Source organism: Eriocheir sinensis, unplaced genomic scaffold (genome assembly GCF_024679095.1).
Source record: "Eriocheir sinensis breed Jianghai 21 unplaced genomic scaffold, ASM2467909v1 Scaffold14, whole genome shotgun sequence".
Classification (NCBI taxonomy): Eukaryota; Metazoa; Arthropoda; class Malacostraca; order Decapoda; family Varunidae; genus Eriocheir; species Eriocheir sinensis.
The window spans coordinates 1,556,779-1,568,226 of NW_026110739.1; the positions used below are offsets into that span (position 1 = coordinate 1,556,779).

The window sequence follows — 11,448 nt, forward strand, 5'->3', positions numbered from 1 at the left end:
TAATAAAAAAAAAAAAAAAAAAAAAAAAATAAATAAAAAAAAAAAAAAAATAAATAAAAAAAAAAAAAAAAATAAAAATAAAAAAAAAAATAAAAAAAAAAAAAAAAAATAAAAAAAAATTGTTGCAGCGTTCGCTCTATATATGCAGAGCCAGAGGCGGCGGTGGTGGGTCTTTGGGCGATAGGCTGGCTCCTGCCGTCTACTTCCGGACGGCCCAGTGACGTTGGGTGAGCCTCCACACTGTACTAGGCTCTAGCATATGCAGACAGCTCCAAGAGACCCCTAAATTCCTCCAATAGGGCTAGATAGATAGATGCACTGCCTGACGGGGGCGGGCAAGCGCGGGACTAGGAGGCGGCCTACCTCGTCGGTCTCTTCGAGGACACCAACCTCTGCGCCATCCACGCCAAGCGTGTCACCATCATGCCAAAGGACATCCAGCTGGCCCGTCGCATTCGCGGCGAGCGTGCCTAAGCGTCTGAGTACTACAATCTGCTCACACTATATCTAGGCCCTTTTCAGGGCCAAAGTCACTTTCCGGGAGAGAGTTTAGACAGACACTGGGGCGGGCAGGGGGGGAGGAGGAGGATCACTGGCTTGTTGCCTTTCCCACATATCCTTCTGCTTCATAATCTCATATCAATTGATTGGGGGGCTTTGATTTCTCTCTTAACTTATTTCAACTGGCGGGTGCACGAGTAGGGAATATGTGGGGACTACATGCAGGCAGGAAGACAGGAATTACCAGAACAAGTAAATAAATATAAACGGAGGGGCGGAATCACTAACTACTGATGACGGCTGCTATGTAGGCATATATCGCTCATCGCGATCCCCTGCACCTAACCACAAACGACCGAGAGAAGCATTGGCGATTTCAAGCTTTGGTCGCGGTTTGGCGAGCACTGGCGGGACTCGGTCCGCTTATTGATGCCATGCATCCCTTGGTGGGTCAGCTCAGTGAGTGAGTGAGTGAGAGAGAGAGAGAGAGAGAGAGAGAGAGAGAGAGAGAGAGAGAGAGAGAGAGAGAGAGAGAGAGAGAGAGAGAGAGAGAGAGAGAGGGGGACTAACCGTCTTCGTTCTCTTTCGGGAAATAGTTTGTGGCTCCGATGGAGCCGGTTCTTTTCCAGTGCAAGCAAGTTGGTGGGTTGCTTATTTGGAGGAGGTGTACTTGGTGACGGCCTTGGTGCCTTCGGACACGGCGTGCTTGGCCAGCTCACCGGGCAGGAGGAGACGGACGGCCGTCTGGATCTCCCGACTGGTGATGGTGGAGCGCTTGTTGTAATGGGCCAGGCGAGAGGCCTCGGCGGCGATGCGCTCGAAGATGTCGTTCACGACCTCCCTCCCTCCCTCCCCCCTGCCTAATGATGGTTCACACCTCCGCCCACTGCTCCCCATCCACCTCATTTGACACTAGTTTGTTTGTTTCCTCAATCCCATCTTTTTCCCTCCCTCCCTCCTGCCTAATGATGGTTCACACCTCCGCCCACTGCTCCCCATCCACCTCATTTGCCACTAGGAAGCTCCAATTTGTTTGTTTCAGTTCTTACGGAAACATCATTTTGCCATAATTTCCCCTGTCCCTGTCAATTCTTTGTAAAATCAGTAACAGGATATTTATGAAAAGAGAGAGAGAGAGAGAGAGAGAGAGAGAGAGAGAGAGAGAGAGAGAGAGAGAGAGAGAGAGAGAGAGAGAGAGAGAGAGAGAGAAAAATATATATAAAAATATATAGACAAAACAAAGCGACGTCTGGACGGGAAGAGGAAAAGAAAGAGAGGAAGAATGACATAGAAAGGTTAAGAAAGAAAAAAAAGGAGGAGAAAAAGAGAAAGAAAGCAATAATGAGAAAGACGGCAAATATATAGACAGAGAGAAAGAAGCCTCCCCTTCTTGATCCACTCCTTCTATTGTCTCTTGGAATGTGCAGGAGTGTATAGGAAAGCAAGGGTAGGGTTAGAGGGTGAGGGACAGGCTCAGAGCGACCTTTGAAAGGGAAAGGCTGAGGAAGTGGGAATCTCCCTCTCCCTCCTTCCTCCTCCTCCTCCTCCTCCTCCTCCTCCTCCTCCTCCTCCTTCTCCTTCTTCTTCTTCTTCTTCTTCTTCTTCTTCTTCTTCTTCCGGAGCCTGTGCGCTGTTACAAGTGCCAGGCTTTCGGCCACAGGCAGCGGCAGTGTACCAGGACGAAGGAGCTGTGCGGCGTGTGCAGCGGGGACCACGCTACGAGGGACTGCGTTCGCCGCCTTAGGGAAGGCGTGGCGCGCCCGGTGGCTGTGTGCCCCAACTGCAGTTCAGGTCACCATGCCTGGAACCGCAGGTGCCCCGCTCGACTCCGCAGAATCCCGGGAGCCAAGCTGCAGAGGACGACGTCTTCGGCGGACCCGGCAGCAGCGCGGCCAAGGCAGCCGCCCACGGAGGAGAGGACGCCACCCCACGGTGAAGGACGAAAGAGGAGGCGCCGCAGACGGAAGAGGAGGACGGGACCCACGGAACTGAGCGTCCCGACACCAAAGTCTCCCGCTAGGGAGATGGAGGTGGACCCACCACGGCCGACGAGAACGGAGACGGCTGCGGCGACCGCCGAGGTGACACCCCCAGTAGTGTCCCCAGATGTACCCGCGCCGAAGAAGACAAAGAGGACCAGGGACCAGACACTCGAGACGGTGGACGCGCCGGCGACTGCAGTTGAGCCAGCACCCCGCGAGACCCCCGGCAGCTGCCAGGCGACCCAGACCCCACGGACCTACAATTTCAGTGAGGGCGAGTTGGTGGATCTCCTGATCCGCTACGAGCACCTCACTGAACAAGAGGAGGAGGCTAGGTTCGAGAGTATCCCGCACGAGACAGCCCTCCCCTTAGTGAGGAGGACACTCCGTGAAGGGAAGCCGCTCCCAGCCTCCATCCGCACGGCCCGCCCACTGGGTAACCCCCCACGTCACTTCGACCACAGGCAGGAGGTTGAGTGGGCGACTTACGAGGAGGAAGACGTCTCGGAGGACGAGGTCGACGTCGAAGACGTGGACGACGACTTCTTCCTCAACGCAGACAGAGACCTCACCGACGCTGAGCTCGAAAGCTACTACGCCGGTGACCACTGAATAAAAAGACATTTCATCCATGTGTAATCTTGTCCAATTGTAACTAGTGCCAACTATGTATCGTACATCGGGCAGGCTGCTTGTTTAGAGCCTGCTTTGGTAACCGCTTATTTTTGTAATTTTCATGTTTATTTTTATTTTTGTATCTTATGTAAAAGTTATCAATAAACTATTAAAGCAAAGCAAAAAAAGCCCGGCAACATTCGCTCGCCGTCTGGGAACGAAGAAGCAGACATGCCCCCCAAAGCATCAGGAAAGGCCGCCAAGAAGGCTGGCAAGGCCCAGAAGGCCATCGCCAAGGGTGACAAGAAGAAGAAGCGCAGGAGGAAGGAGAGCTACTCCATCTACATCTACAAGGTGCTCAAGCAGGTCCACCCCGACACCGGCGTCTCCTCCAAGGCCATGTCCATCATGAACTCCTTCGTGAACGACATCTTCGAGCGCATCGCCGCCGAGGCCTCTCGCCTGGCCCATTACAACAAGCGCTCCACCATCACCAGTCGGGAGATCCAGACGGCCGTCCGTCTCCTCCTGCCCGGTGAGCTGGCCAAGCACGCCGTGTCCGAAGGCACCAAGGCCGTCACCAAGTACACCTCCTCCAAATAAGCAACCCACCAACTTGCTTGCACTGGACAAGAACCGGCTCCATCGGAGCCACACACTATGTCCCTAAATATAAAGAACACTGTTAGTCACTCGCGCTCTCTCTCTCTCTCTCTCTCTCTCTCTCTCTCTCTCTCTCTCTCTCTCTCTCTCTCTCTCTCTCTCTCTCTCTCTCTCTTACTCACTCACTCACTGAGCTGACCCACCAAGGGATGCATGGCATCGATAAGCGGACCGAGTCCCGCCAGTGCTCGCCAAACCGCGACCAAGGCTTGAAATCGCCAATGCTTCTCTCGGTCGTTTGTGGTTAGGTGCAGGGGATCGCGATGAGCGATATATGCCTACATAGCAGCCGTCATCAGTAGTTAGTGATTCCGCCCCTCCGTTTATATTTATTTACTTGTTCTGGTAATTCCTGTCTTCCTGCCTGCATGTAGTCCACATATTCCCTACTCGAGCACCCGCCAGTTGAAATAAGTTAAGAGAAATCAAGGCCCCCAATCAATTGATATGAGATTATGAAGCAGAAGGATATGTGGGAAGGCAACAAGCCAGTGATCCTCCTCCCCCCCTGCCCGCCCCAGTGTCTGTCTAAACTCTCTCCCGGAAAGTGACTTTGGCCCTGAAAAGGGCCTAGATATAGTGTGAGCAGATTGTAGTACTCAGACGCTTAGGCACGCTCGCCGCGAATGCGACGGGCCAGCTGGATGTCCTTTGGCATGATGGTGACACGCTTGGCGTGGATGGCGCAGAGGTTGGTGTCCTCGAAGAGACCGACGAGGTAGGCCTCGGAGGCTTCCTGCAGAGCCATGACGGCAGAGGACTGGAAGCGGAGATCGGTCTTGAAATCCTGGGCGATCTCGCGCACCAGACGCTGGAAGGGCAGCTTCCTGATGAGGAGCTCGGTGCTCTTCTGGTAGCGGCGGATCTCACGGAGGGCCACGGTCCCGGGCCTGTAGCGGTGAGGCTTCTTGACTCCTCCGGTGGCCGGGGCCGACTTGCGAGCGGCCTTGGTGGCCAGCTGCTTGCGGGGCGCCTTGCCACCGGTGGATTTCCTGGCAGTCTGCTTGGTACGGGCCATGGCTACGGACGAACAGAACAGTTGAGTCTTCCCAGCCGTTTCTGGTTTTTATAGTTTTGGCGGCCGGGGGAGGAGCGGTGGTCCGCCGCGTCCTGCGCGTGCGCCGCCTCCTAGTCCCGCGCTTGCCCGCCCCCGTCAGGCAGTGCATCTATCTAGCCCTATTGGAGGAATTTAGGGGTCTCTTGGAGCTGTCTGCATATGCTAGAGCCTAGTACCGTGTGGAGGCTCACCCAACGTCACTGGGCCGTCCGGAAGTAGACGGCAGGAGCCAGCCTATCGCCCAAAGACCCACCACCGCCGCCTCTGGCTCTGCATATATAGAGCGAACGCTGGGGCAGCCCAACAACAGTTCCGGCGCAGACAGCAGTGAGTGCAGACCCTCTCTCCTCACTGCTGCTCTCCCTGACTTGCCCCTGCAGACGGCCCGGTTGAGCTTTCAGCTCCCGCCTCTGCTATGGCGGCTAGAAGGAAGCGGCCCACGGAGTCCGCTCCTGACGACGGGGACGGATGGACCCGCGTGCAGAGCAAGCGGGCCCGAAGGAGGACGCTTCACGAGGACGGCGGGGAGGACCGATCGAGCGGACCCCTGCCGGAGTGGAGGCTGGTGTCTTCGGACTTCAGCACCCACTACCAGGCCATCCGGTGGATGGAGGACGAGCGGAAGCTGCGACTCCGGGTGACAGTCTCCCGCGCGGGGGACTTCCTCATCCGTGCGTGGGACTGGGACCACGCCACCACCCTGGACGAGATTGCTGCAGGACGGACCCGCGGCATCACCCTGGAGAAAAAGGAGGCGGCGGTGAAGGGTGTCCTGCTTGGATACCCTACCCACCTCCCATTGGACCCGGTGTTGGCGCACCCCTGCGTTGCAGCTGCAGTGAGGTGCCACTACAACGCCGGCCACGGACGACGCCTGCCCACCCGGAGCGTGCAGCTGACGCTGCGGGGACGTGTCCCCGCCTCGCTGGACCTCGGATGCTGGGGACGTTTTACCTGCCGCCGCTATGTGCCGGAGCCTGTGCGCTGTTACAAGTGCCAGGCTTTCGGCCACAGGCAGCGGCAGTGTACCAGGACGGAGGAGCTGTGCGGCGTGTGCAGCAGGGACCACGCCACGAGGGACTGCGTTCGCCGCCTTCGGGAAGGTGTGGCGCGCCCGGTGGCTGTGTGCCCGAACTGCAGTTCCGGGCACCATGCCTGGAACCGCAGGTGCCCCGCTCGGCTCTGCAGAATCCCGGGTGCCAAGCTGCGGAGGACGACGTCTTCGGCGGACCCGGCAGCAGCGCGGCCTATGCAGCCGCCCACGGAGGAGAGGACGACACCCCACGGAGAAGGACGGAAGAGGAGGCGCCGCAGACGGAGGAGGAAGCCGGGACCCACGGAGCAGAGCGTCCCGACACCAAAGTCTCCCGCTAGGGAGATGGAGGTGGACCCACCACGCCTGACGAGGACGGAGACGGCAGCGGTGACCGCTGAGGTGACACCCCCAGCTGTGTCCCCGGAGGTACCCGCCAGCAAGAAGAAAAAGAGGACCAGGGACCAGACACCTGAGACGAGGGACGCGCCGACGACTACGGAGGAGCCAGCACCCCGCGAGGCCCCCAGTAGCTGCCAGGCGACCCAGACCCCACGGATCTACACCTACAGTGAGGGCGAGCTGGTGGATCTTCTGATCCGCTACGAGCACCTCACTGAGCAAGAGGAGGAGGCCAGGTTCGAGAGGATCCCGCACGAGACAGCCCTCCCCCTAGTGAGGAGGGCACTCCGTGAAGGGAAGCCGCTCCCTGAGTCCATCCGCACGGCCCGCCCACTGGATAACCTACCAAGCCACTTCGACCACAAACAGGAGGTTGAGTGGGCGACATACGAGGAGGATGCCGTCTCGGAGGATGATGTCGATGTCGTAGAAGTGGACGACGACTTCTTCCTCAACGAAGACAGAGACCTCACCGACGCGGAGCTTGAAAGCTACTACGCCGGTGACCATTGAATAAAAAGACATCTCCCCCCACGTGTAATTCTGTGAACTTTGTATCAAATGTAATGTATGTACTGTACATCGGGCAGGCTGCTTGTTTAGAGCCTGCTTTGGTAGCTGATTATTTTTGTAATTTTTCATGTTTATTTTTTCTGTAATTCTTATGTAAAGGTTACCAATAAACTATTAAAGCAAAAAGGGCAGCCCAACACTCACTCCACTGTTGAGCTACCCACCTGAACCATGACTGGCCGCGGCAAGGGAGGCAAGGGACTCGGAAAGGGAGGCGCCAAGCGTCACCGCAAGGTTCTTCGGGACAACATCCAGGGCATCACCAAGCCGGCCATCCGTCGTCTGGCGCGCCGTGGCGGTGTGAAGCGCATCTCCGGGCTCATCTACGAAGAGACCCGTGGTGTGCTCAAGGTGTTCCTGGAGAACGTCATCAGGGATGCCGTCACCTACACTGAGCACGCCAAGCGCAAGACCGTCACCGCCATGGACGTGGTGTACGCCCTCAAACGCCAGGGCCGCACCCTGTACGGCTTCGGTGGTTAATGCCGCTGCCTGAGCGAGCCCGACCTAACCCACCCACCCCGGACCTCTTTGAGGTCCACATTCTTATTCACTAAGAGAATAGTAGCACACATTTTACTTCAGTTACATTTCCTTTTTTTCTTTCTTTCTTTCTTTCTTTCTTTCTTTCTTTCTTTCTTTCTTTCTTTCTGTTTCCTCCCTCCCTCCCTCCCCCCTGCCTAATGATGGTTCACACCTCCGCCCACTGCTCCCCATCCACCTCATTTGACACTAGTTTGTTTGTTTCCTCAATCCCATCTTTTCCCTCCCTCCCTCCTGCCTAATGATGGTTCACACCTCCGCCCACTGCTCCCCATCCACCTCATTTGCCACTAGGAAGCTCCAATTTGTTTGTTTCAGTTCTTACAGAAACATCATTTTGCCATAATTTCCCCTGTCCCTGTCAATTCTTTGTAAAATCAGTAACAGGATATTTATGAAAAGAGAGAGAGAGAGAGAGAGAGAGAGAGAGAGAGAGAGAGAGAGAGAGAGAGAGAGAGAGAGAGAGAGAGAGAGAGAGAGAGAGAGAGAGAGAGAGAGAAAACTATATTGGAAAATATATAGACAAAACAAAGCGACGTCTGGACGGGAAGAGGAAAAGAAAGAGAGGAAGAATGACATAGAAAGGTTAAGAAAGAAAGAGAAAGAAAAAAAGGAGGAGAAAAAGAGAAAGAAAGCAATAATGAGAAAGACGGCAAATATATAGACAGAGAGAAAGAAGCCTCCCCTTCTTGATCCACTCCTTCTATTGTCTCTTGGAATGTGCAGGAGTGTATAGGAAAGCAAGGGTAGGGTTAGAGGGTGAGGGACAGGCTCAGAGCGACCTTTGAAAGGGAAAGGCTGAGGAAGTGGGAATCTCCCTCTCCCTCCTCCTCCTCCTCCTCCTCCTCCTCCTCCTCCTCCTCCTCCTCCTCCTCCTCCTCCTTCTTCTTCTTCTTCTTCTTCTTCTTCTTCTTCTTCTTCTTCTTCTTCTTCTTCTTCTTCTTCTTCTTCTTCTTCTTCTTCTTCTTCTTCTTCTTCTTCTTCTTCTTGTTTCTCGTTGTCGTCCTCATCATAACGTTGCGCCCTCTCTTACTGGACCCGCTTTTTCAGATACGTTGAACCAGCCCCGCCACCGAGTAGCCCGCCGGAACCCTGGGCAAGCGTCTACATGCCCAACAGTAGACAGGTGGATGACTAAAAAGCTGCAAATACGTTTCTATGAAAGTAGGTGTGCCGGCATGTAAATAGGTGTGCCTGCCTGCCTGCCTGCCTGCCTGCCTGCCTGCCTGCCTGCCTGCCTGCCAATTAAAGCGAACGGGCTAGCTAACAGACAAACACAAAACTAGCTAGCTAACAAACTAAAAGACAAACTAGCTAGCTAGCAAACAAACAAACAAACAAACAAACAAACTGACTAGCTAGCTAGCAAGCAAGCAAACAAGCTAGCAAACAAACAAACAAACAAACAAACAAGGTAGCTAGCTAGCAAACAAACAAAATAACAAGCTAACTAGCAAACAAACAAACAAACAAACAAACAAACAAACAAACAAACTAGCTAGCTAGCTAGCAAGCAAACAAGCAAGCAAACAAGCTAGCTAGCTAGCAAACAAACAAACAAACAAACAAACTAACTAACTAACTAACTAACTAACTAACTAACTAACAAACAAACAAGGTAGCTAGCTAGCAAACAAACAAAATAACAAGCTAACTAGCAAACAAACAAACAAACAAACTAACTAACTAACTAACTAACTAACTAACTAACTAACTAACTAACTAACTAACTAGCTAGCTAGCAAACAAACAAACAAACAAACAAACAAACAAACTAACTAACTAACTAACTAACTAACTAACTAACAAACAAGGTAGCTAGCTAGCTAGCAAACAAACAAAATAACAAGCTAACTAGCAAACAAACAAACTAACTAACTAACTAACTAACTAACTAACTAACAAACAAACAAACAAACAAACAAACTAACTAACAAACAAACAAACAAACAAACAAACTAACTAACAAACAAACAAACAAACAAACAAACAAACAAACAAACAAACAAACAAACAAACAAACAAGCTAGCTAGCAAACAAACAAAATATTTAGGGAGCTAGCTCGTTTGTTTGTTGCAAGCTAACTTGTTAGTTAGTTTTGTTGTGGGAGTTTTGTTCTTAGTTTGTTGAGGTTTGTAATGCGTGTTGGCTTTCCTTTTTGGGGGGGGTTTTGCTTGGGATGGAGTATTGCGATTTCTTTTTACATATGTTAGATGACTGTCTCTTTTTAGTGATTCTGAAAGTCCTTTAGCGAAAATAATCACTTGGATTATAGTGTCTTTCCTGCAATATTTGCCTGTGCAATGGAATAAGTATTATTTCATCTATCACTGAAATAGCTGGATGTTAATACAAAAATATTGCCATACTCAACTCCTAATACCTCCCCAATTGTTTTTTTTTTTTTTTTTTTTTTTTAATGCAAGACCATAGGTAATCGTAGCTGTATCTACAAAACGATTGGTAATAGGATTATCTGTTACTCAAGCAAATGGTACAAATAAATCATTCTCCTTGAACAAGTTTGTTTTTACATCCTGTGCATATGGGAGGAAAAATGAAATCTAATAGCGCTTTTATCAACTCTTTCATAGTTACTGAAATATTCTAATACCTACAACCAGAACAGATATATTTTCATTATTGTATGTGAGAGGTATAGAGGGAAGTAATTGCTTGTTAAGGCTTTTATTCTAAGAATCTACCTCAAAAAAGTCTAAAAAGTTCAGAGTTAAAAGTGTAATGATTACCGAAGTAGAAAAATCATATAAGATCTCTATTCATAACTCCCGTAACACCTACTATACATATACAAATATCTCCTAAACGAATCTTTGGATCAGTATGATATTTCAGCACACTACCTATAATACCCGGACCTAATTTATGGCTAACCTACCACATTACTATATGTCTTATGTGACGAGTTTACTTGTGAAAAATAACACAAACCCGACGAGTCATGTTGACGCATTCGAAGGAAAGTGTGCCCCCATGCACCCTCCCAAACTATTCCTAGCCACAACTACTCCCCCTTCTCGCTCTCGTTATCCCTCCTCTTCTCCCCCTAACTTCTCGCCTCCCTCATCACTCTTGTGTCCCTCCCTATTTCTCCCATCACTGTATTATATATTAGAATGTTATGTACGTGTATATGTATAGATAGTATGATTATTAACTAAGAGCATGGTACAGTTCCATGGAGGCAAGACGTATTTCACGTTGTAGAAGGTCCATGTTTGCAGTCCTTATGGTCACCCAAGTGAACACGATGTACTGGCATTACCTGTGGTCTGGACCTTCTAGGAAAAGTTATTACTGTTATTACATACTGTGTAGTACATATTCATCATAAAATGTCAACTTGGTCCAGCTAATATAATGTTATTTTGTTGACTTGTCTCTTTCATATTTATATTTTGCCAAAATTATAAACCGCATATATTTTTCTCCATCTATACATATGGTTATCATGCGTAATACGTAGTCATTACTATATACATATGTACATCGTGTATTATTGTAAATACGATTACATACATTCCACTACTTATTAAGTGGAAGCAATATGAAAAAAGTATGTATATATATATATATATATATATATATATATATATATATATATATATATATATATATATATATATATATATATATATATATATATATATATATATATAATAATGATAGTGTAGTCTGCTTAAGTCATAGCCTCGGGCTGGGGAAGGGGGATGGTGTGAGTAGGGGGGTGAAGAGGGCAACCAGGAGGGGGATACTGCGATATTGGAGTAGGGAAGGAGTGGTCTTTGGGTTGTTCGGGGCGTTGGTGGAGGGGCTAGAGGAGTACCCCACACTCGTCCGATTCTGTTTAACACCTTAGATATGATGACTGGATTAGGCTTAATATCACTCAGTAAGCTCCTAACATAACACATATTGCAACATGGTATATTAGCCATAAATTAGGTCCGGGTGTTAAAGGCAGTGTGTTGAAATATCATACTGATCCAATGATTCGTTTAGGAGATATTTGCGAAAAACAGCGTTTGTCCGCCGCTGAAATGTATAGTAGGTGTGA

The 11,448-nt window shown here is 50.2% G+C and overlaps 1 protein-coding gene across 1 annotated transcript; it reads left to right on the top strand.

Moving 5' to 3' along the window:
* The first annotated feature begins 3,287 nt into the window (after positions 1–3,287).
* Positions 3,288–3,726, top strand: LOC126989981 (histone H2B). The gene has a single exon (XM_050848576.1). The coding sequence runs from the start codon at positions 3,330–3,332 to the stop codon at positions 3,699–3,701; it is 372 nt and encodes a 123-aa protein (XP_050704533.1). The 5' UTR covers positions 3,288–3,329; the 3' UTR covers positions 3,702–3,726.
* Positions 3,727–11,448: the final 7,722 nt, after the last annotated feature.